At 37.3% G+C, this 27,291-nt stretch overlaps 1 protein-coding gene and 1 long non-coding RNA gene across 2 annotated transcripts; one reads left to right on the top strand and one right to left on the bottom strand.

Annotated features, from left to right (window-relative positions):
- Positions 1–21,884: 21,884 nt before the first annotated feature.
- On the bottom strand, positions 21,885–22,759 carry LOC133877234 (uncharacterized). The gene is made up of 2 exons (XR_009901703.1): positions 22,665–22,759; positions 21,885–22,309 (listed from the first exon to the last, which is right to left on the bottom strand). It is a non-coding gene; the product is annotated as an uncharacterized LOC133877234 (long non-coding RNA).
- A 2,281-nt stretch (positions 22,760–25,040) lies between these two features.
- Positions 25,041–26,823, top strand: LOC133878684 (protein SENSITIVE TO PROTON RHIZOTOXICITY 2-like). Its single transcript, XM_062317268.1, has one exon. The coding sequence runs from the start codon at positions 25,240–25,242 to the stop codon at positions 26,410–26,412; it is 1,173 nt and encodes a 390-aa protein (XP_062173252.1). The 5' UTR covers positions 25,041–25,239; the 3' UTR covers positions 26,413–26,823.
- Positions 26,824–27,291: the final 468 nt, after the last annotated feature.

Raw genomic sequence — 27,291 nt, 5'->3', positions numbered from 1 at the left:
CTCAGCCCGGCGCGGATTGTGCTTTCCATTCCCAGAGTCAACAGAATTTGCAACAAACAAGTGCTCTGCATACCGATCTGGAATTTGATAATCCAGACCCTTCCGAACTGGAAACTGCTGCACCTCAAGAATATCAGAAATTTGTGGAGGAATTACGTCAAACAGATGATAGGCGTCTTCAATCGAAACTATTGCTGGAATTTTTGTGTGATCCGTAGCTTCCGTCGGATCTGGTTTTGGAATAAAAGTGGATGTAGCTTCATCGTCTCGCAGCTCATCGTCTTCAGCATTGAATTTTTTGAGTATTTCTTTGTCGGTGTGCTCCTTGGTTGCTTCTGGAAGTGCTTCACCAGAAATTTCATCGAACAGGTGGTAGGGAGCTTCAACCGAATCAGTTGCTTCTCCATCTCTTTTCTCCTCTTCTCCTTCCTTGACATTTTCTAGCTGTTTTTCCTTCTCAGGAACTGATTCTTGTCCAAATCGAAGGTGAATGAGTCGCACAAACTTCTCCCAATCAGCATCCATTGTAAAAACTCCACTTCTCTCCATTGTTTCCAACCAAGTTAGAGCCTCACCTTCCATGTGATATGAGGCCATCATATATTTGTGAAGATCGTTGGGAGTATTATAGTAGAGGAAATTTTGCTGAAGCTGGAACATCCAAACCGAAAGGTTTTTTCCATCAAAATGGTGAAGATCCATTCTTGTAGGATTGAAGGCTCTGTAATTGAACAAAAACAAGCAGAAGCAGTGGAAATTTCCGTGGATCGAATGCTCTGATACCACTTGTAACAGTTCCCTAAACTGTTACGGAATTTAACAAGAAATATGAAAATGGAAGTAGATTGGAGAGGGAAAAGATGAACAATTAAAAGAGAATCAAGTAGTAATAATAATGGCAAATTCGAGATTGCCGGTCTCCTTAGCAACATTCAAGAGTGCTAATCTCCTCTTGTTCCAAGAACAATACAAAATGATCCAAGATACTCCTACAATTAGACTATTAGGCTTTATATAGACAAAGCCCTAAGCTAACTCTAACAATTAGAATGGGCCAAGCCTATTACCACAATTAAGCCCATCCAGCTACTAAGGGACTATTACACTTAAACAGGCATCTTTCTGGGCGAAATGTATAATTTGCCACTTGCTTGCATGGGCAAAGACACTGGGCAGAAGATAGGTGCATTGGTTGGCTTGGTAGAGGAAGTTAACGTGAATGATGATGAGCCAGGATGGGGAGAGTATCTAAGAGTTAAAGTAATGGTGGATCTATCAAAGCCTTTGGCCAGAGGACGAATGCTGCATGTCCAAAATCGATCAATATGGATAGCTTTCAAGTATGAAAAACTATCCAAGTTCTGTAATAAGTGTGGTGTTATCATACATGGACGCCTGGGGTGCAGTAGATTTGGGAGTCGTCGATCTCCAAGCAATGAAGAAGAACAACTTTATGGACCTTGGCTACGAGTTATTTTCCCTACGCGTAGGGGGATGGGAGGTGACCCACGCTCAGGCAGAAACAGAGCAACCGGGAACGAAGGGGTTCCTCAGACACACAGAACTGGTGCGACTGTCGGTTGCCACACTAGGATGAGCCCCATGGATGAAGACTCAGGGGCAGGCGGCGCTGATGACAGTATAGGTCGAAACCCTAGCCGACTGGTGGTGTCGCCCATTATGGACAAGAAGTGTAAGTTACGGGAGGGAATCAATGAGGAAGATACTTACCATATTGGGAGAATCGTAACTGGTGGATCTGCAGAAGAATATACACGAGAATTACGGGGTGGCAAAGATATTGAATCACCTCAAAATGGAAAGTCGGACGTTGAAAATCCAGCGGTTTCAAATTGGGCTAATAGTGGAAAGCTTCCTCAAAAGTTTGTGGATCATTGGGATTCAGTTTTAAATCGGATGATATGGCATAACTTGGGGGAAGGAGAAAATATCCAGCTGGAAAAGGACCTAGGCTCAGTACACGTATTTCCCACATGTTGAAGCTGGACCGAAAGGATTTGGGGGCCAGGCCCACGTAGATTCTCCACCACAAATTGATCTATCTCCAAAAAAGGTATGTTAGTTGACTCAAAAGCTACAACAGAAGGTTCTAGACAAGAAGGCCATGGTTTTGACACAGCCGGGAAGCCAAAGAAGAACGTTAGAAGCTAGTTCCACCTTAAAGAAGAGAGCCTGGGTAGCTCAGTTTTTGGAAAATAATACAGAGAAGATTGGTGGGGCAAAAGGAAAGCGAAAGGTAATGGTGTTGGCTGAGGATGGCGAGGCCGATTCTATTAAGAAGGGTAGGAAGATAAAGGCAAACTCCCCTCGTGCACGGAGGGAACAGGCGGAGGCCGGAGACCAGCCCCACCCACTACAATGAATTTATTGAGTTGGAACTACCGGAGGCTTGGGAACTCCTAGACAGTTTAAGCCCTCAACCAATTGGGGAGGGCAAAGAAGCCTATCTTGATTTTCCTCATGGAAACCAAGATGATACAGAGGAAGGTAGAATTTGTCAGAATCAAGCTTGGTTTTGACAGGGTGTTTGTTGTTCATTATAAAGGTAAAAGTGGTTGCCTCATTCTGTTGTGGAATGCGACTACCCAGGTGGAGATTCAAAATTTCAATAGAAGACATATTAATGCCGTGATCCAGAGCAAAAATGACGAGCCCCCATGGAAGTTCACAGTTTTTTACTGCCATCCAGTTACTGCAAAGAGGGCGGAAGCTTGGCCATTGCTTCGCCACTTAGCCAAATTATCTCCAGAGCCTTGGCTATGTGTAGACAATTTCAATGAGATCACCTCTTCTTCAAAGAAGTCTAGCAACACTACTCGACCCATGTCTCAAATGCTTGATTTTTAGAGGGCTTTGGAAGATAGCAAACTTTCGGATTTGGGTTTCATTGGGCCTAAGTTCACATGGTTCAATGGGAGAAAGGGCAGTGATTACACTAGAGAGAGGCTGGACCGGGCAATGGCAAATGAAGGTTGGTGTACTCTATTTAATGTAGTGGAAGTAGCTGTGTTGGCACGTAGCAGTTCGGATCATAATCCACTGTTTGTGACATTTTCCAATACAAAAGATATATGCTGGAGTAAATGCAAAATGTTCAGGTATGACGCTAGTTGGTCAAAACACAAGGACCAGGGAGATCTTATCAAGCAAGTTTGGAGAGTTGAACAGCGTATGGACAACCCTTGGCACACTATCCAGTTCAAATTAAATGGCTGCAGAAGAACGTTGAAGCAATGGGTATGTAAACAAGGCAACAAGGTGGAGCAACAAATTCAAGACAAACTCAAGGAACTACACTCGATGCATATGGCTGAAAATAGTGAATTACCAATTGTAGATGCCCCTATCAAGGAGGAGTTGCATGCACTCCTTGAACAAGAGGAGGTAAAATGGAAGCAATGAGCTAAAGAAAATTGGCTCAAGTTCGGGGATAGAAACACAAAATTTTACCATGCATGTGGAAACCAGAAGAAGAGGAGTCAGATTCTGAAGATCAAAGATAAGGATGGCCGAATGTGTACCTCTCAAGAAGATATAGAAGCAACCTTTGTTTCCTATTACAAAGAGCTGTTCACTGTGGGAGAGGAGTTGGATGTGGAAGCTTGCATTGGAGCACTTGACAGAAAGGTTACCCCCATGATGAATTAGAAGCTTTTGGCAGATTTTTCAATTGAGGAGATCTCCTTTGCCCTGCACCAAATGCCACCTTTGAAGGCTTTGGGACCGAACGATTTTTCAGCCTGTTTCTATCAACACAATTGGGCCATTGTCCATTCTAAGGTATGTTCTGCCATTCTTCACTTAACATGGGTGTGATGGATAGTAAGTTAAATAACACTCATATTGCCCTTATTCCTAAGCTGCAATCCCCTGTTTGTGTCATTGAATTCAGACCTATAAGTTTGTGTAATGTGATCTATAAATTGATTTCCAAAGTTTTTGCTAACCAGCTCAAAGTAGTGTTGCCAGAAATTATCTCTTGTACACGTTGTGCCTTTATTCCAGGTAGATTGATTTCGGACAACATCCTAGTTGCCTACGAAACGATGCATTCAATGCAGATCAAGATGTGGAGCAAAGTTGGTTACATAAGCATTAAGCTTGACATGAGTAAAGCTTATGACCGGGTGGAATGTCATTTTCTGGAGGCTACTATGCTTCAAATGGGTTTTACAGCTAGATGGGTTCAATTGGTGATGACATGTGTCTGCTCAGTGTCCTACTCAGTTTTAGTTAATGATAACCCAGTGTGGTACATACAGCCTACCAGGGGGATAAGACAAGGGGATCCAATCTCCCTTTATTTGTTCCTTTTATGTGTGGAAGCTCTTAGTGCATTACTCCATCAAGCTGAATACAAGCGGATAATCACAGGGGTTCCAACCTCCCCTAATGGTCCTAAGATAAGCCACTTATTTTTTGCTGACGACAACTTGCTCTTATGCAAAGTTAACTCAGTAGAATGGAGACGGCTGTTGAGGATTTTGGGTACCTATGAAGCGGGCTTGGGGCAAAAACTCAATTTGCAAAAGACCTCAGTTTTCTTTAGCCGCAACATAAGTCATGAAAGAAAGTAAGAAATTCTTCGACTTTCAGGCTTGACAAAGGCTCACCGAATAGATACTTACCTCGGGCTGCCTTCCTTTGTTGGAAATTCTAGAAATCAAGCTCTCAACTACATCAAGGAGAGAGTGTGGAATAAGCTCAATAACTAGAAGGTGAAATTCTTATCCCAAGCTAGCAAAGAGGTGCTGTTGAAGGACATGGTCCAGGCGATTTCAACTTATTGTATATGTGTTTTTCAGCTCCCCATTTCTTTATGCAAGGAATTAAATGGCATGATGCAAAGTTTTTGGTGGAGTCATATGGCAAAAACATCCAAGATTCACTGGATGAGTTGGGAAAAGACAGGACGATCCAAATTAGTGGGAGGTCTTGGTTTCATGGACCTAGTTTTATTTAACAGGGCTCTACTTGCAAAACAAGGGTGGAGATTAATTCAACATCCTTCTTCTATAACGGCTAAAATCTTAAAAGCTAAGTACTTCCCACACTCCTCTTTCTTGAAGGCCTCTCTAGGGTCTCCGGCTTATTTAGTTTGGAGAAGCATCTTTAATGGCAATGAATTGCTTCAACAAGGTCTAATTTGGAGAGTGGGCAATGGAAGATTGATAAAGGTGTGGAAGGATAGGTGGCTACCAACACCTATAACTCATACTGTCCAGTCCCCTCCCAGGGTCCTTGTAGATAATGCCATGATCACAGCCTTGATTAATCCAGAGAGGCGGTGCTGGAATGTAGAGCTTATTAAATAAAGCTCGAGTGATCAAAAACATCCCCTTGAACCATTTTCTGCCACCAGACCGGTTGATGTGGAGGGGTACAAAAAATGGTGTTTTTACAGTGCAGAGTGCTTATCACCTGGGCAAGGAACTTCTGGAAAGGGCTGGAGGTCAAAGCTCATATATGGATAAGGACCAAGGTGTTTAGAAGGTTATATGGTTGATAGAGGTTCCAAATCCAGTTAAATTATTCATATGGCGTGCATGCCATAATTTGCTACCCACGAAGGGAAATTTATTTACAAGAAAAGTGGTAGAAGAATCAACATGCCCTTGTTGTGGTAGAGATACTTAAACAGTTTTACATGCTCTGTGGACATGCTCTGCGACTCAAGATGTTTGGGGTGGTAGCTCCTCCTGTTTTCAGAACTGCAGAAGTGAGAGGTCAAATTTCATGAAACTGTTTGAGTATTGCCTACAACGGTTTAGTAAGGAAAATGTGAACCTAATGGCAATTATTGCTCGAAGAATATGGCTTCAAAGGAATTCTTTGGCTTTTGAAGGAGTGTTTAGGCACCCCAATGAAGTCTATGCAGAAGCAGTTGGTTCCCTTGAGGAGTTCAAACAATGCAACCGAAAGGAAATGTAGCCAATCAGATAGCAGAAGTGGCACAAACAACAATGCAGTTTATATGGCAACCTCCTCCTAATGGAGCTATTAAAATTAATTGGGATGCTTCCATTAACAGTGAGGAGGGGTGCATTGGCTTGGGGATTGTTGCATGGGATTGCATGGGAGGTTTTTTGGGAGCATGAAGTATGATGCAGCCGGTTGTGGTAGATCCCATGACTACAGAAGCTATGGCAAGTCTTTGGGCCGTGCAATTTAGTAAAGAAGAAGGTTTTTTTGAAGTTATTTTTGAAGGTGATGCAGCTTAGGTTGTTTTCAAACTCCATTCGGATCCTCCTTACTTATCAAAGATCGGTCACTTTATCAAGAGTATCATCCAAGAGCTACAAGGTCTTCGATCTGCTCAATTTCTTTATGTTCATAGAGAGTCCAACACTGCTGCACACGTTTTTGCAAATGAGGCAGCAAAAAATAAGGCAGATTTATGTTGGTTGGAAGATATTCCTAAGAGTATCTCAAGTATTGTTATTAGGAAACAAGTTTATCCCTAGATCCTTCTGTTGGGATCAAGTTTTCCTTGGTTGCTTTTAATGAAGATAAGATGATTATTCTGTTAAAAAAAAAAAAAAAGACTACAACAACAAAAGGCAAAAAAGAAGTAAATAAGAAAAAAAAAGGTAAAAATACATATAACTCCCTCAAATTACCATCTCATAGTCAATGTTCCCCCCCTCCCAAAAAAAAAAACTATCTATTGTGTCAATCTTCCTTCTAAACTATCAAAAAATGTCAATGTCCCCCTAATGACAAAAATATCATTTATAAAATTATTAATTTTTTTTTTAAAAAAAAAAACTAAAAAAATTATTAAAAAAATCTAAAATAACAAAAAGTTATACAAAAATAAATAATTAAATAAGGGTTTTTCTTCTTTTTTTTTTCCTCTTTTTTTTTTAATTTTTATTTTTATACTTTTCAGTTATTATTTTTGTTCATTTTTCATTTAATTTTATTTTTTAAAAAAAATTATTTTTTTAGTTTTTAGTTTCATTATTTTTTTCAAATTTATAAAGATATTTTTCTCTTATTGAAAAAAGTTTAGAGTTATTTTTGTCTTTTTGTTGCACTTAGGGGGGGACATTGACATGTTTTAGTAGTTTGAGGGGAGAGACATTGACACAATTAGTAGTTTGGGGGGACATTCACAATTGAGTGGTAGTTTGAGGGGATATGTGTACTTTTCTCTGCCCCCTCCCCTCCCCTCTCCCCCCCCCCCCCCCCCCCCCCCAAAAAAAAAAAAAATGAGGGCAAAAAGGAAGTGATGTCAGCCACACATTTTGTAAGAATTTTTTTTAAAAAAATAATAATAATAATAATAGATCAATAAATTTTTTGTTATCAAATAATGCACCACTTTCAGTCACATAAGATGCATGCAAAATATCAATTAAGGAAAAATCCAATATCTCTCTCAAATTACCCTCTAATTAAGAAAGTTTTTACTTTAGGTTAAGATAATGTCCGTCCTTTTTTCCAAACTACTAAAAAGTTGTCATTGTCCTCAAAAGGTAACAAAAAGAAAAAAATAACTCTAAAAGTTTTTCAACTAGAGAAAAAATTCCTATAAATATAAAGAAAAAAAATATTAAAAAAAAAATACAAAAAAATACAAAAAATACTAAAAAAATACAAAAAAAAAAAACTTGAAAAGAGAAAACTCAGACACCCCCTTTGACCCACCCCCAAAAATGCCTAGGTGGGAGTTCGACCACCCACAGTCTCTAACCATATATGATTTTTTAAAGACTGAATAATAACAATTTACCAAAGTAAAATAATGGTGAAATAAAAGTATTACTATTAATTTAGTGATATGTTGCAATATCAACTTGATTTTTTTTTTCTTAGCAATATATATATATATAAAGAAAACAAGGAAAAAAAAGTAAAGTAAATGTGAAAATGTGAAGTTCCAATACAATATTCGATTATTATTTGTAAAAAAATTGTAATATCTACGTTTTTATTGGAATGGCAAAAGATAATGACAAAGAATGAAGAGGCATGCATGTCTTATCAAACACTTTCTTCTCTTTTGTTTTTCCTTCTTAGTTTTCCATCACTCTTTTGAACGGGACTACGGACTAGGGAGAAAGACGCCCACCATTCCGTACAAAACGCACAACCTTATTTATACAAAACAAAACGCTAACTATTCCTTATAAAACTCAAGCTTATTAGGTGCCTTCCAACTATTTGATGGGATCGGAGTTGCCAAGTTTTATCATAATTAATCTGCCACACTTACACTTGCATCGAGACACACCTTTGATCATTTACTCTTTTGCTACATTTTTTACATTCTTTTCAAATGCTCTTTGAACTTCTTCCTCATCCATGAGTTGTCGGATAGTTGAGTTAGAAAAGAGAAAATTGAACTGGAGACATCCCAACTTCAGCTGAAGGAGGTAGAATGGAAGTTGGCTAGAGGAGTTGCAAAAGAAAAAAAACAAAGTTGTTGAGTTTAGACTCTCTCTAGCATGGAGCCAGAAGCCAAAAGCCAGGACCATGTTTTCTAAAGTTAAATGTTCAAAAAGAGAAGGATTTGTCAGCAGAAATTGCAAGCAAGTGTCAAAAATTAGAGAAAGAACTATCAAGGAAACTACAAGCTCGAATGGTGAAATGAAGATAAAGCAGCTCAGTCATTACTAACATACGCTTGTTATCCACAATACATTTTGCATATTTTTACTTCTATCATTTGTTTGCTGGAGGCATTTTAGAGACACATGTTATGTTTCCTAGGCTCCTAGCTAGCTTCATAGAAAATAAAATTAAAAAAAAAAAAGGCTTTCTTGGTCTTATTATTATCTAACTGATGTTGGTTTCAATCCTTCTGACATGATTCCGTATCTCTTTAGTACTACTAAATTGTTCCTAAAAATGCTAATTATTTATTGTCTAAGGACACAGGCCACAACAGCGAATTTTGTGTTGAGTGGCATAAACAAAGATACTAGCAAAACTCAGGACATAATAGTAATTTTACAATTGAAATGCGTACTTCCACGCCATTTACCCTAGGCACTTGGTCGTAATTAGGGTTCCCAAAGGGCATAGGGCCAATAAACATTCGCCACGTCATCAACTATCTAGACACTGTTATAAAAGAACTCGCTCTCTCTCTCTCTCTCTCTCTCTCTCTCTCTTTCTCTCTCTCCCTCTCTCTCTCTCTCTCTCCCCTTACTCTGTTTCCTTTTCTGATCACTGTTACTCTGTTTCTTGGTCTCTAAGAATCAAACATTGTCTGAAATCACCGCTTTCTGAATTTCACATTCTCATTCTCTGCTCTCACCAACAAAACTTGTCTTTCACTGCCATGTCTTCAAAGACCACGACTGCGAGGTATCTTTCCTTTAAAATTTTTTCTTGTTTTTCGAGGGTTTTGATTGTGTTGTTTTAATGGGTGCCTAGAAATTAATAACATTTAATATATATGGCTCTTTTAAGTTTTACTAACCAATATGTGTGTGTGTGTATGTATATATATATATATATATATATATATATATATATATATATATTATAGAAACACCCGCTACATATATATATCTGTGTAACTTTGTTGCTGCTTAAGGTTTCGTTCTTCATTTTTTGGTTTTTTTAGTGAAATTTTGCTCCCAATATTTGTACAAATACTTAGATTCTCATATTGGGAATAACACCTTATTGCTTGAATCACTTGATTGATTCTTGGCTTTTTCTATGAAATACTGCTGAACAATATCATTGTATAGAATTTTTCAAAGATGGCTAAATATTTTCTTCTTTTGTTTTTTCAGGAAGAGGAAGTCACATAGTAAAGATGAGGGATCTATGTCCGTGGTTGAGACTCTTGCTAAGTGGAAAGAGAATTAGACCCAGCTTGACTCTTGTAATGTTGACACTAAACCCATTTGTAAAGTTCAAGCTATTGGGTCGAAGAAAGGATGCACGAAAGGAAAGGGAAGGCCTGAAAACTCAAAATGCTAATATAGAGGAGTTAGACAGAGGACGTGGGGTAAGTGGGATGCAGAAATTCGGCAGCCATATGGGGAAAGAGGATATGGCTTAGTACTTTTGAAACGCACTAGAAGCTGCCCTTTTCTTATGATAAAGCTGCAAGGACTGTACACTTCTTGTGATCGCCTCAACTTTCCAGATTCTTGTTCACCTACAACTTCATCCTGCATTTCTCCAATAAAAACTCCACCAATATTTGATTCAACGACTACATCAAACAACTCTGAGGTCTTTGCAGCTGAGGACACCACACATGTTTCTCTCAATATGATGAATGAGGATGGGATAAGTGAATTGAGAACTGATACTCAAAATTCTGTAGTTGCTGCAACTCCAATGGGGTTTGATTCCACAACTACATCAAACCAATATGAGTTATTTGCAGTTGAGTACATCACCCTTGTTTCTCCCAATTTGGAGAATGAGGCTGGAGAAGGTAAATTAAGAACCGATGCTCAACATGTTGTAGTTGTTGAAACTACGTGCCTAATAATATGGTAGAGGAGCATCTAACAGGTAATTTCATGGATGAAATATTTCATTTGGATGAATTTCCAAAGCTTTTCAACGATGATTTCTTTAGCAACATCAAATTACAAATTGATTGGGATTTTGATGTTGGTCAACTAGGGTTTCTTGATGTCGACCAATGCTGGAAGCTTTCGGACGTAATTAATAATGGAGAATAAGAAGGATGGGTGGATAATTGGTTTGGTATTATCATATTTTTTATTTGAGGGTATAAAAAATTTGTTGGATATGCAGATTTGTATATATTCTTTGTAGGGTTTTTTTTTTCTTTTTTCTTTTTTCTTTTTGCTTTTGTAAGTGATTCTTGACAGGTTACACGTAGGGATAATAAACAAAGTTTCAATTATGTATTTTACTTATTGTTGGTCTTGTATACTATATACTTTATTCAATAATGATTCATCTCTCTTTTCTTCCTACATTGTTCATGTTTTCGGTTTTAAAGTTTAACAATCTCTATGAACTTAAGCATTAGATCCATGTGAGGGAGTTTAAGCATTAGAGTTGTGTGGGCAAATTTATTACAACTTGTACTTTTTTGATTTAGTTTCTATATGCTTAAAATTGTAGCTTTTATTGTCATCTGAAGTAAGAAAAAGGAAAAAAGTTTTCTGATATTTTTGTTTGTCCAATGTGAGACATACCTATATTAATAGTCCTCTATTGCATTACTATCTCTTGGTTTAGAATGATTTCCATATGACACATGCTTAAATGTACTTCTGTTGCTCCTCTACCTTGTATAGATTCTTTAATGTCCCTTCACCAAAATCACTGATTTGCAGCACATAGCAACCGTTCCACAAGAAAAGCTATTGCATGTACACATAGTTTGTACTTTAGGTTAATGACTTCAGTGCAAATTGTGTTTTAAGTTCATTGATTCATGATTTTACACTGATTTGTTTCGGTTTGAACAAGTATGTTTAGGATTACTTCATATTTGTAATACATGATACTGCACATCTGTCATACATCATGCTAAACATAAATTACCTTAGAACTCCCGGATTTCAGAGATAACTGAATGTTATACTACCTTTAAGCAACATATGAATCATTTCAATTGTAACTTTCTTGTGGTTGACAACAAAATGTAAAACTCTCATGTTCATAGATGTTTGTGAACTTGCGGCCATTTTAGAGAAATTAAAAAGAAAAATTCTGTTTAGACCCTTTGACAGATTAAAATTTATGCTATAAAAAATGATGGAATATAAGTTGCACTAGTTGGGTTCTTTTGGCATGGGGTTAGCTCGTTTATAAAGAATTGAAAATCATATTGTGCTGGGATTAACCTAGTAACTGACTTTGCCTTCACCTATGGTTATGTTTATTTGGGTTACATTTAGTTTCTACTTTCTAATGGAATGGTTTGTGATAGAAAAAAAGAAGAAAAAAAAAAATTCTCGCATTTTTTTTTTTTTGGATGAAACTAAAGAACATTAATCTGTAGATCATTTCTTTCATTACCACTTTCTATTGTTGTTATGTTGTCAGTTTCGGTGAAACACTGGTAAGTTTTGGAACATAAATATGCTTTATGTCCATTGCATAGCGCATAAATAATTTAAGTCTTTTCTAAATTACAAGGTCAATTGTGTAGGCTATTATAGGATACTGAGGTGGAAAGTTGAAGTGCTTAATCCTTTTTTCTAATCTCAGTTATTTGGAAGTGTTTCTTAAAGTATCATTCATGTACATTACATCATTGTTTGATGCATGCGTGTTGTAAACTATTGCTTTGGTTAAAGTGAGCAGTAAATAACCATTTGCTTGAAAACATTGGTTGTCCCCTTAATTTATTTTGATTGATTGATAATTTATTAGGTATGCAACAATCTTGGCCTCCTTTCCTGCAGATAGAATTAGTTTGAAACCGGCACCTTTTAATAAACCTTATTACCCATTCTATCTATCTACATTTTAAGGCTTGGATCACTTGGCTAAAAGCCTCATTATTTGCAAATAAAATAATTCTTCCTCCTTCCCATATTGTTGATGTTGTTTATAAAATCCAATTGTTTGTGATGACATCATTTAATGCACTATCATTAAATAAATAAATTAAATTTATAATTGCTTCCAAACTATCCTCTTTAATTCAAATTCAAATAAAGCAAATGAAAAATGGGTGTTAAATTTTCAAATAAAGCAAAAGGTAAGTTAGGAAAGCTACTGAAGTTGTGTTTTTTGACTTTTTGAAGTAGATAATACTTTAGGACATCCAAAATGAAATAGAGGACTATTAATATGGGATGAAGGGAATCATAGCATAAAAAGAAATGTACATGCCTTGTTAGTTTCAATGAATCTTTTTTTTATTACTTAAAATATATATATATATATATATATATATATATATATATATATATATATATATATATATATATATATATATATATATATATATATATATATATATATATATATATATATATATATATATATATATATATATATATATATATTATTATTTGGAATTCATAGTTGCTAGTCATGCATTAGTGTTGATTACCAAGGTTGTTTTTCAGTGTTTCTACCATGTTTATTTGTGAGATTAATCCTCTAATTGTTTACTTCAGTTTATTCAGACCAACATTTTCTGTCACTCACTTGGCCTTTTTTATTTTTCCGATTTAGTTGGGATCAAAGCTTAGTTGAGTTATGTGATCTTTTTTAATTTATGTCTCTTGTTATGTCCATCTAGTTGAAATTACTTATCTCTTCTTTGGTAAGTAGCATTAATTATTTATGAGTTCTATATATGCATGCCTGAGATACTTTTTACTAACTCTTATTACTCTAAACTATTGATAAATATGAATATTTATTATTATTATTATTATTTGTATCTCACATTTTAATTTAACTTTTTTACTGTCTGTACCTTGTTGAGCCATACTGTCATCAAATGATTGTTTAAATGCTTTGGGATCATTGCTACTGGGAAACTATGCAGCAATAATCTACTTTAGATATCATGTATAATTTTAAGAATATATGTGTATTCCACTGCAGTGGTATGATGATTTAATTTCAATTGATATCTTTGATAAGTGCAAAGATGTTCTAGCTCTGTTGTGCCAAAACTCATGGTTGTGAAGTATATCCATCTTATTCAACCTTAAAATTGACATGCTTATTCTTTGTTGAGATACTACTTTTGAAGTTATGAATTAACATGCTTTTATAGTTATACTATGATGAGATACTTCATATTTCACTTATTATTTTTAAGATGGTGACTTATCAAAAAATAAATAAAGATGGTGGTGGTTATTGTACCTGAGCTCCATGAGATGCGTTATAAGGCTCATCTTGTTTCAATTGGATCTGAAATGTTGTGCCGATTCAAAAACAAAAAAAAAAAAAAAAAAAGATGTGAAATGTTGTGCTCCATAAATCCTGATTGTGAGGATGGGTATGTTTCTTTGCCTTCTCGGAAGGCACATTTATGAGTAGGTTTATTGTATACCCAAACTAGAACATAGTTTTTTAAGAGTTATTGGAATTGTTCAAAATGATTGTTATTGTTAGAGAACATTACAGTTTAGTCCCCCAAACTACCAACCGTTTTGCAACTAGCCCCACAAACTACCAACACTCTAACTGTAGCCCCCAAACTACCAAAACCTTTGAAAAATGTCCAATTTGACAAAATATCCCCATATTACCCTTGCTACGTATCATTTTTCAATTAAAAAAATTAAAAAATTAAAAAAATATATTATTATTATTATTATTTATTTTTATTTTTATTTTTAAAAAAAAGAAAATTGGTGTTTGGCCAGGAGGGGGTGGCCTACCAGTGGCCTTAGGGCCGGGGATTGGCAGCAGCGACGGCAGGCTCGCTTTTGTAATTTGCCTGAATAATGAGACCGTCGATCAGGTGTGTTCCGGTGGATCTGAATAGCATGGGTTTGTCATAGGTTGGTGTTTTGGACAGCATAGAGATCGATCTCAACAACGGCTGTTTGGTTAACGTGTGGATCGAGTACGGCGGCTCCACCTAGGCTTGGATCTGAGTAGCATGGTTTCTTCGCAGGTCAGCAATTTGGACGGCATAGATATCACTAGTAAAGCTTATCCACCGGCACGCTGAAGCCACCCATCCGGATATCACCGGAAGAGCCAAGCAATGGGAGGTGGCCTCAGGGCTTAGCCAGAAGGCTTTAAAGAGTTGTCATTTTCTCCCCGGCTTCAATGCTCTAAGAAGAAGCCCTAGATCAACCCCTACCCAACTACCCTCCAGTTCCCAGCAATTTTGGTATGTTTTCTTTATGGTCTAGGCAAACATGACTAATCCATGAGCAGCAGAGAACAAGAAAGCAATGAATGCGTAAATGGTTCTGTGAGGCTAGCAAGAAGAAAGGTTCACAGTATGGAGAGAATACCCATAGTTCTAGAAGCTTCGTTGCCACCAATGAAAGTAGCGTGGGTACTCTACCACGGCCCACCGGTGTAAGCCCCAAGGATTCTAGAGTCAGCCACCACAAAAGGCATGAGAAAGGAAGCATTGTGATGAGTGCCAAATATTGCATATTTTGACCCCTTAATTTGCATGAGCTAATCCTTTAGTTTTATTATTTTCTAATGTTTTTAGTTGGTTTTAGTGTCTTAGTGTTTTGCAAGACATTGAGAGAAATTGGCAATTTTTCAAGTAAAAATGCTTAGAAGGCTGGAAAAATTGGACTCCACGGGAGTGCACTCGAGCCCATCCTCGTCGTGCTCGAGCGCACAAGCGGCGCAGTAGCAAGTAGCACTCATGCACGTTGCGCTGCGCAGTGCCTGTCGATGCCCGAGTGCGATCGAGTACACGCTGCAAAACTGGCAAAATGCAGATTCGTACAAGATCTCCAACCAGCAATTTTCTTATGCCAAAAGCACCTCTTTCTCTAGTTTTTGCAGCAGGTCACACAACATTTGTGTTCTTGCTTGTCTTTTGCAAGAGAGGGAATCCTAGAGAGGGGTAGATGTGTCATTCTACTTGAGCCTCTAACCCTAATGTCCCCCCATAAAGCCATAGCTATGCTTCCTTGTAGGAACACGAATTAGGGCAGCAACTAGGTCATTTTTCTTTCTTCTTGTAGCTTAGTTCAGCAACTATTTTCCTTTTGTTACTTTACTCTTTTAAGTTTCCTTTAATTTAATGTTAGTTTTTCAAGCTTTTGTGGTGTTTTTAGTCATGGTAGGCTAAAACCCACAACTAAGGTTGAGGATGAAACCTCACCATTGATAATTTTCACACGCTTGTTATGTTATTTGTACATTCTAATTTTTATTGATATGTTATTCACGTTTCATTCACTTTAATGCTTCATGTCTTAGATTGAATGTGTATTTATTGAAGTAATAGGACATTTAATGTGTTTCAACCGATGGATACATCGATTTATCGATTTGAAAGAGGATATCCACTGTGATTTGTTCTTTGAATGGATACAATGGATGATTTGATTTCAAATTAGTACTCTTTGTGATTTATCTTTGAGTTGGATTCATTGAATAGTTCTAACATATGTGGTTAAGGAATTGAATGACAAGTAAAGCTTAAATGTTCTTTGGGTGTTTAAATAGAACACAAGAGTGTGTTGTTAGATTTGGTTTGGTGGATTCTTAAACCTTAGTTCTTTTTATCTTTTTATCTTCATGGTCTTTAATTTTCGTTTGTTATTTTGCATGTTTAAGCCTTAAAATTTGGAACTAGGTTAAAATGGGATTAGTTAAACAAGAAACAGATTTTTGACCATTTCTCTATGTATTCGATCTCGCACTTGCACACACTATATTGCAAATGATTCATGTGCTTGCGAGTACTCTTTAAAACTCACAACAAGTTTTTTGTGCCGTTGCCGGGGAAATCAGTTCAAATATTGATTTTTGTTTGATTGATTTTGTTTTTTTTACCAGTTAGGTAGATTTTTGCTTTCTGTAGGTGTTGTTTTGTTTCTATTTTTATAAACTAACAAAAAAAAAATGAGAAAATTTTTTTTGGTGTGTTTTCGGTTCTGTTTCTGCATTTTCTGTTGATTTTCAAGTCATTGTAACGCCGTTCGAGCACAGCCTTGTGCGCTCGAGTGCATCCAGCCAAGGCCAGCATGCTCAAGCACACTCGAGTGCATTCGGGCAGCCAGCAATTACGCAGCTGCGCTCGATCCTCTAAGCATTGCGCTCGAGCACCCTTTGCAGCCAGCAGCAAATTGGAAGCAACTAAGTAAAAAAAAAAAAAAAATCTTTTCAGTTTGTTTTTAGTATATTTTGTTTTTGTTTCACACTATTTTACTATTTGTTTTTCTTTTCTTTTCTTTTTAGTTTACTTTACTTTAGTTTTTGTTTGGTGTATGCTTGGTAGGAGATCCTTGAACTTAGACTTGATATCTTTAGATCCCGAAATAGAAAGGACTCTTAGGAGAAGGCATAGACAATCTCTTGAGATGTGAGATAACATGAATGCGGGAGAAAATGAGCGGCATAGGGGAGAAAATGTAGATCATACTAGATCACTAAGGGATTTGTTCGCACCCGTTGAGACAAACTCTCCTTCGTGTATAGTGTTGCCAATGCTACTCACTTTTATCTTAAACCTCATGTCATCCAACTCCTACTCTCCTTCTATGGCTTAGATCTTGAAAATCGTTATTGCCATGTGAAAAAGTTCAAAGACATATGTGCCACATTCAAGTTTCAAAATTTTTCTGAGGAGTCTGTACACCTTAGACTATTTCATTTCTCTCTTCACAATAGAATCAAGGCATGGTTGGACTCAAACATGCCTGGGTCTATCACATCTTGGGAGAACCTGTTGAACAAGTTTTATAATAAGTTCTTCCCAATGTCCAAAGTGAATGAGTACAAAAAGGAGATAAGATCTTTTACTCAGGAGGAGGATGAGAAGTTTTTTGATAATTGGGAAAGGTTTCAAGATATGTTGATAAAATGCCCTCCACGTGGATATGAGAAGTGGAGACTTGTGCAGTTCTTCTACCAAGGATTGACCCAAGCCAACCGTAGTATGATTGAGTCAATGAATGGAGGAGCATTTTTGAGTTTGACGGGAAAGGAAGCCTATAGGAATTTGGATTAGTTGTCCGACAACTCACAACAGTGGGATTTTTCGAGTTGTCGGGATAAATCTGCCTGTATCCCCAAGAAAGGAGGCATCTATGAGGTGAAGGAAGACATAGAGCTGAAGATGAATATAGATGCTCTCACAAAGAAGGTTGATGCTCTAGCAGTAGGAAAGTCCATCAATGTTGCCAACACATTCAATAGCGATTGTTGTTCCATTTGTGCTAGTCCTATGCACTTAGCACAGACTTGTCCATCTTTGCAGACTTTTGTTGAGTCTCCGATAAAACAAGTGAACACTTTTAATGATTTTAGAAAGCAAGCCAATAGACCTTTCTCTGAGACCTACAATCCTAGGTGGCGAAACCACCCTAATTTTTCGTGGAAGCAAAACAAACCCATGAATCAATGGGGGCACTCATCATGCTCACACTCAATACCCCCTCGGATTTCATCAACCGGTTCGCAATCAAGGTCGTCCAGCGCAGCCAGCACCTGCGTACCAAGCACCCACTCAAGCCCCAACCTATTATTCACAGTCTACCTTGGAGGACACTCTCAAAGCCTTCATGCGGCTCACATGCCAATCTATCAATGACATGAAGAATGCTACCATGGTGAACACCCAGGCAATTACCAAGATGGAGCCCTAGATTGAGCAAATTGCTAGTCACCTGGGTGAAAGAGAGAAGGGAAAGCTCCCCAGTCAGCCCCTACCTAATCTGAAGTTGCAGTTCAGTGGTGGAAGTTTGTCTAATGCTGTGCACGGGCAGGAGCATGTGCAAGCCGTTGTCATCTTATGCCAAGTTCCTGAAGGACTTGATCATTGTTAAGCGGAAGACTAATGTCCCGAAGAAAGTGTGTTTGACCGAGCAGGTCAGCTCTATCCTCCAATGCAAGCTACCCATCAAGTATAAGGACCCTGGGTGTCCTACTATCTCTTGCACGATAGGAGTCAACGGTATTGAGAAGGCTTTACTTGATCTTGGAGCAAGTGTCAATCTCTTGCCTTATTCGGTTTACCTGCAATTGGGGTTAAAAGAATTGAAGCCCACCTCCATGACACTTCAATTGGCTAACAGATCGGTGAAGATACCAAGGGGAATTATCAAGGATGTTTTGATAAAGGTTGACAAGTTTTACTTCCCCGTGGATTTCATAGTGCTTGACATGGAACCGGTTTAGAATGTTGGAGTTCAGATATTGGTGATCCTAGGACGACCATTCTTAGCTACGGCTAACACCCTAATCAATTGTAGGACAGGGGTAATGAAGATCTCTTTCGGTAATATGACAGTGGAGCTAAACATCTTTGATATCAGTAAGAAGCCAAGAGAGTGTGATGAGATCGGAAATGCATGCTTGATTGAGGAGATCATTGAGGAAACTGTAGAAGAATCAAGCAATGAGGACTCCCTGGAGGCATGCTTTGCTCAGTTTGGAGAGGATTTGGACTTGGATGAGCTACTTGAGCAAGAAGATGACATTTTGGAGTTTGCTCCTTTGGAGAGCAATAAGAAGGAAGAGGCAGCAGTACCTGAGCCTCCCAAGAAGGAACTTAAGCCCCTACCAGACAATCTTAAGTATAAATTTCTAGGTCCAACAGAGACTTTGCCTGTGATTATAGCTTCATATTTACTTGCTGCTCAAGAAGAGAAGTTATTGGATGTCTTAGAGAGCACAAGGAAGCTATTAGCCGGACCATTGAGGATATCAAGGGAATCAGCCATTCGGTGGTGATGCACAAGATACATTTGAAGGAGAACGCCAAACCATTAAGGGAGCCACAGAGGAGACTCAACCCAGCTATGCAGGAAGTTGTGAAAGGAGAAGTGATTAAGTTGTTGGATGCAGGCATCATCTATCCAATTTCTAATAGCAAGTGGGTGAGCCCGATTCATGTTGTTCCTAAGTGGGCTGAAGTGACGGTGGCACAAAACAAAGATGGCGAGTTGGTGCCAACTCGAATTCAATCAGGATGGAGAGTTTGCATAGACTACCGCAAGTCGAACACTGCCATTAGGAAGGATCATTTTTCACTCCCATTTATTGATCAGATGGTGGAGCGCTTGGCAGGGCATGAGTACTATTGTTTCTTTGATGGTTATTCTGGATATAACCAGGTCTCTGTGGACCCCGAAGATCAGGAGAAAACAACTTTCACTTGTCCTTTTGGGACATTCGCCTACCGTTACATGCCCTTTGGGTTATGCAATGCACCCGCTACTTTTCAGCAGTGCATGATCAACTTCTTTTCTGATATGGTAGAACGTTTCCTAGAGATATTTATGGACAACTTCTCCATTTTCGGTTCATCATTTGAGGAGTGTCTGCGCCACCTCACTTTGATTTTGGTGTGGTGTAAGGAGAAGAACCTGGTGCTCAATTGGGAGAAATGTTATTTCATGGTGAAGCAAGGTATTGTGCTAAGGTACGTCATTTCTCATCGGGGGATTGAGGTTGACAAAGTGAAGGTTGATCTGATTTCCAATCTTCCACCCCCACGTACAGTGAAGGAGGTTCGTTCTTTTCTGGGCCATGCAGGATTCTACCGGCGATTCATCCAGGATTTCAGCAAGATCGCCAGGCCTTGCAATAGATAAGTCAAACAGGTAAAAATCAACTTCCCATTCCTTGATGCCATCAAGCAAGTACTTGCCTATGAAAAATTCCTCAAGGACTTGTGTACCCAGAAAAGGAAAAGTAGAAATTATATTCCCAAAAAAGTTCTTCTTACTGAGCACGTGAGTTCCCTAATTCAGCACAACATTCCTCCAAAGTTCAAGGATCCTAGATCCCTTACAATTTCATGTATCATTGGACAGAGTGAGATTGATAAAGCATTCCTAGATCTAAGAGCTGGTGTGAATTTACTGTTTTTCCTAATTCAGACGTTTACTATGTCAAAATCGCCCCGCAATAAAAGACCATAAATCTGGACGAATTTAGAATCCTTTTCGTTCTTGGATTGAATTTTCAATCCCCTACTTGGACTAAAAGACTAAGTTCTTATTTTTTTAGGATTTCTAGGGCTTTTAGGCCTCTCATAATGTTTATAAATAGACCTCTAAACATTGAAGAAAGACACAATGCTACCTATAGCAAATTCAGAGGAATACTTCTTGAAGACTTGAAGAGTTGAAGAGAAGTAATCATTTCTGAAGGCCATTACAGCAGCGCTATGAGCAGCTAAAAATCTTTGTAGGGTAATGATGTAGCCCTATCCAAGCACAATAGTTTGATTGTATTTTAATTTAGAGAATTTTAGTTTATGCATATTGGTTGTATAATTATGAAAATTGCTACAATTTGATATTGTTCTTCATCTTTTAATGCAATTGTTCTTCAATTCATAATCAATATTGGTAGAATTCTTCTCTTGGCTTAGAAAGTTTTTTTTACCTTTCTTGAACTCAAATCATTCTTATTTTATGTGATTGTAAAAATGATGATTATACAATGGGCTTAATTGATATATGATCAAGAGGATTAGATAGGCCATGTCTAGGGAAGACGGATTGTACTATACCATATTTGAATGTAATTTAGGTAGACAATCTATGTCAACCGAAGATGGGTTATACTATTCCATTGATTATATGTATCATATTCAAGCCATAGTTAATCCATACCTAGGGAAGACAGGTTGTACCGCATCTTAGTGGTTAGGTGGACGGTCCGTGCCAACCGAAGATAGATTGTACTTATTCTTTAATATGGTAATTTCTTGTTTATTTATAACATGCATAGAATGAATTTCTCTAAGTAAATATGATTAACCATTGATGTGTGGATAGCGGTGAAGTCAATACTCTACTCTCTCTCTCTCTCTCTCTCTCTTATATTTCAATTATCTTTTGCATTTATTTTATGCACTTTAGTCAACAACAAAATCAACAACATTTTCTTTAGTTATTTTTAATCTTCATAAACTTGATAACTATACTCCAGCAATCTTTAAGGTTCGACACCCTCTCTATAGCATTATCCTACAAAGATTTGTTCTATTGTGAATGATTATTTTTATTATTGATATATTTTGGTAAACAAAAGACCACATCAACTACCATTAGTTTAACATTAATTTTAACAATTCGTAGCTGATGAATTAAGTATACATTGTAGATGTGAAAACCTTTAAAATATATTATCTTAGCTATGTGTATATGTGCACGTTCCAAACTCACGCTCGAAAACATACACATACAAACCCATCAAAGTAATAACATATTTATAAATTATATAACTGAGCTGCAACCATCTACTTGCGATCTGAAACCTCAGGCAAAACACAAGCATATAAGCATATCTAAGCAAGAAACCATAACACATCATATGCACTCCAGTTGTAACGGCATACATATGTTCCATGTCTCATCCAGAAACATATACATACTGATACATCTAGTGTGACATCCCTCTTAAATCACCTCATAAAACATCATCACATAGCATACAATGCTATGCATGCTTTAGTTACTCATTCATTTACATCATCTTATAACATATTGACGGATGTGGCTCACCCCCACTAGGATCTTTCTTCTTGCTAGTCAAACCCTTTTGTTGGACGGATAGTTCTCACCCCCATCAGGATTTTTTTACCATGCTTGTCTTTATATCTTACATCATTGACGAATGGGGCTCACCCCCCACCAGCGTCTTTCTTCCTGCTTGTCCAACCCCTTTGCTGGACAGATGTGGCTCACACCTACCAGGAATTTTTACTATATTTGTCAATCCATCATACATCATTATCTTTATTTCATTATTGTTTTGCATGTGTATATTACTTTTTCATTTATATATTCGTGATGCATGCCATAAAATGTTTCTTTACATTACTTTCATACTCATGTAACCATTAACATCATATATTAAACACAATTCAATAAGCATATCTCATCATTTGCAAAGTCAAAGCAAATAATCATAAAACATCTATCAAGGCATATCTTAAACTATCAACAAAACACTAATTAACATTACAAAGCAATCACTAGAACACAGACACAGGAAGAGTAAGGTAATAAAGACAGTACAGACGAGGTTAGAAAATTTGTTACCTTCCTTGATCAGAGAAACCTAAATATCCACCTCATGTTCTTCTCTCTCTCTCTCTCTCCTAGGGTTTTTGGATTGGAAGGGGTGAAAAAAAGAGGCAAATGGACGTGATGTTTTACTTATAAGCGAGCCAAATGGATAAGGACTTAGGTATCTCAATTTTTTTTTTTTTTTTTTTTTTTAATGGTCTATCTGAACTTAGAGGCTGAGGTATCTGAAGTTGGTCATTTACGTACTCTAACAGCAGTAACTTGCGAGTAAAAAAAAAAAAAAAAAACTATAGGTAAAAAGATCTATTAAAAAAAAAAAAAAAGCTATAAAGGACAAGACTAATGGTGTATTGCAATGGTTAAGATGATCGAGCATGATTGTTTGAGAATTAGAGGACAAGACAATCCTCTCTTATTATACGTATTTTCTAATGGAAGCTAGCGCGCGCACACGCTTTGGGTTTCTTTTGAAAATAGAATATTGTATTAATATTAAAATAATGTGAAAGTAAAGACTAATTAATTTTATTAAAAAAAAAAAAGTTTTGGTGAGCATGCAGTGAACCCCCCACCTCTCTTTACATAATAAAATAGAGCATTGATTAATTAAAGAAGCGAAAGTGACGAATATATTGAATAATCTGGTATGAACCACGCGTGCTACATAAAACGAAAGAGACTTAATTATATCATCAGAATTTGGGAAGACATGCCGTGGAGTATATATATATATATATATATATATATGAAATAGGGCGTTTTCACGAGGACTACCGGGAAATATATATAATTACCTTTCAAAAACTAAAACCCAAGCGGCGTGTTCTGAGATACCAACATTGCAAAAATTGATAATTCAAAATTATGATTGTAAGACTGTTATCCTTCAAGGAGGTAAATGAATTTTTCCATTTTTGTTTAGAGTGTTATTTATAAAAAGTATGCAAATCATAGTCTTCTTTTTTTATTTTAAAAGTTTTTTTTTTTTTTTTTTTTGAAGTGGATTTTATTTTAAAAGTTAACCATGATTAGTTGCCAATTTTATATTCATTGCCATTGTGTTCTACTCAAAAGCCTTTTTAATAGCAAAGGTGGTCCAGACAGTGGTCCTCGCCCGTGCGCACCTTCGATCTTAGGAAAGAATTATTATTATAATAAAGAGAGAAAATATAAAATGGGAAATATTATTAAAAGATGCCATGGGAATTCCTTCAACGTTACTTTATATCAAATCTTGAGGTTAGGGTTGAAGAGAGGATCATCAGAATGCACTCATATATAATCGACTTTCAGCCATTTAATTACTTATTTTATATTTTCAACTAAATATTTCTAATGTTAAGTTCTTAACACCATAGGAAGTCACGGAAACCAATTCAAAGTCGTATATATACTCCTGCACTACGTATCCCTAATGCTGCTCAAGATTTTTACAAGCATACCGGCCAAAACCTTAATTAACAGGAAATAATTAATTCCTTAAAACATCGATCGATCTCCTTCAAGAAAATAAATAAATAAATAAAAGGTGTGATTTGCATGCATAACAATAACCTGGAATTTGAAAATGATATATTGTATATATAATTATATATTGAAATTAATGTTTTGAAAGTCTGTTGATACGAAAAGCTCAAATTGAATGAAATTTAAAAAAAATTAGTCTGTGAGGCGAAAGATCAAATGTCAACATCAGTGTGAAGGATTTGGAAGTGGCAATAACTTATAATGTACAGCGGGAAGCATTTTTATGGACAATCTTACTAGCTCTTTAAATAATACTAATCGGATTTCCTCCGGTTCATTTGAACCGGAGAGGATCCAAATTCCATTTGGACCTTTTGCATGGCTACAAGAAACGGTCAGAAGATATAGAAAAGAACAAAAGTTTGGCAGCCCGGTAATTAAATTAAGGGATTAAATAATTGTTTAAGCTGCGCGCATGGTTCATCCAAGAGCTGCGTGCTCCTTTTTATTTTTTGAAAAAAAAGAGCTGCGTACGTGCTCCTACGTGACCGAAAGAGTTATCATTAGTGTGGAATATTGTAATTGGCGACAGTTCAGGCTGACATTCAGTTGCTAGATTTTTCAGCTGACGTCGAAATTGAAAAGGTTGCCATCATCCCATGCGTAAGCATTTTTTTTTCCCCATTTGATAGCCGCAAGGATTCACAGTTTTGACATCTTGATTAAAAGAAAGAGTCTCATATTATTTATTTCTTGGGCGTGATCGATGCAACAATCTATAATGTCCAACATGTAAGAAATTGTCGGTTGACAATCTATACAAGTAAGTTTGCTTACGGGTTCACATGAGGGAGGTTCCAAGTGGGGATGAGTTGAAGCTAGCTAGCTGCATTTTGACTTGGATCTCTCTCTCTCTCTCTCTCTCTCTCTCTCTCTCTGCCACGATATGTTAATGTTACGTTGCCAAAAGGGAAAGGACTGCTTAAACTTACCCTATATAATCACCCCATATTCCATTAGAATTTTTCTCCAGAAACAATCTAATAACATACACTAATCAAAGGCAGGCAGGCTAGGGTCGGAAAAGCAGAAAGCTAGCAGCAAATTAAAGGATTTGAAAATGCTTTTAGGACCAACTTCTTCCTTCCCAAATGTCCCACAAGGCGTGGAGAGCTACTCAATCACCGAAGACGTTGTTTCCTCGTCTCTTGAAGCGAACTCCGCCGCAGAATCTCATCCAACCTCTCTCCTCTACAGTTTCTCAATTCTCAAGGACAAGCTTCACCAGGTGCAGTCCCTCGTCAGCATCCTCATCTCCCCGGAATATACTCAAACTAGCGAGTCAACCACATCATTAGCCGTCGCCAGCATGAGCACTGCAATCCAAGAAATCATCATGGCAGCCTCCTCCATGATGTTCACCTGCCAACAAATAGCCCTCGGTTCGTCTCCAAGGAGCGCTAGCCCCGACGAAATGCCGCACCACCAGCGTCAAATCCGATTTCCTCCACCCAACTTCGGCAGCAATCGGCCGGCGCAAGGTTTCTACTCTACCGATACGCTCGACTGCCTGTATGGTGAAGCCTATAATAACAACTGCAGTAACAAGGAAGATAATCGGAGTACTGTTGTCAATAGGGTGAAAGGGAGAGATCGCGATCGAGAAGTGCTTCAAGCGGGTGATAACAGCGAAACATTAGAAGGGCTTTTGCCGAAGAACTACGACATCATTGAATTGGATGCTGCGGATCTGTTGGCAAAGTACACGCATTATTGCAAAGTTTGTGGGAAAGGGTTCAAGCGAGACGCGAATCTGAGAATGCACATGAGGGCCCACGGAGACGAATACAAGACAAGCGCTGCTCTAAGCAACCCCATGAAGAACAATATTAACGGGAGCCCGTCAGGTAATAACAACGACAGTAATCTGATAAAATTTCCTAGGAAATATTCGTGCCCGCAAGAAGGGTGTCGGTGGAATCAAAAGCATGCCAAGTTCCAGCCTCTGAAATCAATGATTTGCGTGAAGAATCACTACAAGAGGAGCCATTGCCCGAAGATGTACGTTTGCAAGCGATGCAACCAGAAGCAGTTTTCTGTTCTGTCGGATTTAAGGACGCATGAGAAGCACTGCGGGGATCAGAAGTGGCAATGCGTATGCGGTACAACGTTTTCTAGGAAAGACAAACTTATGGGGCATGTTGCTTTGTTCGTGGGGCACACCCCGGCAAGCAAGCCTTTGTCGAAACTAGTAAAAGAAGACCACCACCAAGCACTGCAAATGCTATATTAGATATGATATTGATCATCTCACCGTTCCCTTCCCTTTTGTCTGCTATACGTTTTAAATTTGAGGTACTTATAATGAAGTCTTCCAGCTAATGCGTGCTAGATTGTTTCTTAGGAGAAACAGTGCATTATTTCGAAGATTTTATATTTTAATTTGGGTCCTCTTTAAATTAGTTAGCTCCCACGCATGTTTGCCTCTTTGTAGGCATTGCTTGTATAATTAAAGCCTCCTGTTGGCTTTTAGGCCGTCTTGTTTCGTAGAGTTTGTTTGTGGTTTCTTTTTGTTTTTTCAATGTTTTTAATAAATTCTAATTACTGATCCAGAAAAAAGGAACTCTGGACTAGCTAGATATACTAATTGATTTACGTGCAGCTGGTAACATATATATATGAAAGCAAGTTACTTCGTGTATTACTTTTTTTGTATTGATTTCTCTTTTATGATGTCATGTTAAGCAAATAGATCGATGAATTCAAAACTTCGTGTATTACTTTTTTTTTTTTTTTTTTTGACTTATACTAATTGTTAGTTTTGCTAGTATATATCTGTAACCGCTACAGTACTATATTGGTTATTGGATGTAGATCGATCCATTACCTACTCCTCTTTTGTTCTTCTTTTCTTTCCTTAATTAGAAGACGTTTGGATGTCCATTACCCACTCCTCTTTTGTTCTTTCTTTTTTTCCTTAGAAGACGTTTCCTCTAAATTGATAATAATTGTATTATCAAGTTAATACACTCCGGTCCTAAGGGGAAATACATGATTTCTCAAAAAACAAGTTGGGTAATAACTAAAATCCAATTTATTTTGTGTCACATTTTCTTTCTAGTAATAAAATTATTTATTTTTTGAGATCAATTAAAACATTGTGCATATCTAT

This window comes from Alnus glutinosa, chromosome 9, assembly GCF_958979055.1.
Source record: "Alnus glutinosa chromosome 9, dhAlnGlut1.1, whole genome shotgun sequence".
Taxonomy (NCBI): Eukaryota; Viridiplantae; Streptophyta; class Magnoliopsida; order Fagales; family Betulaceae; genus Alnus; species Alnus glutinosa.
Note: the sequence above shows the minus strand (reverse complement) of the source record. Positions and strands in the feature narration are given on the sequence as shown.

What these genes read in the sequence shown, in the direction of transcription:
- LOC133878684 (XM_062317268.1), top strand. Translation starts at nt 25,240, where the DNA reads ATGCTTTTAGGACCAACTTCTTCCTTCCCAAATGTCCCACAAGGCGTG.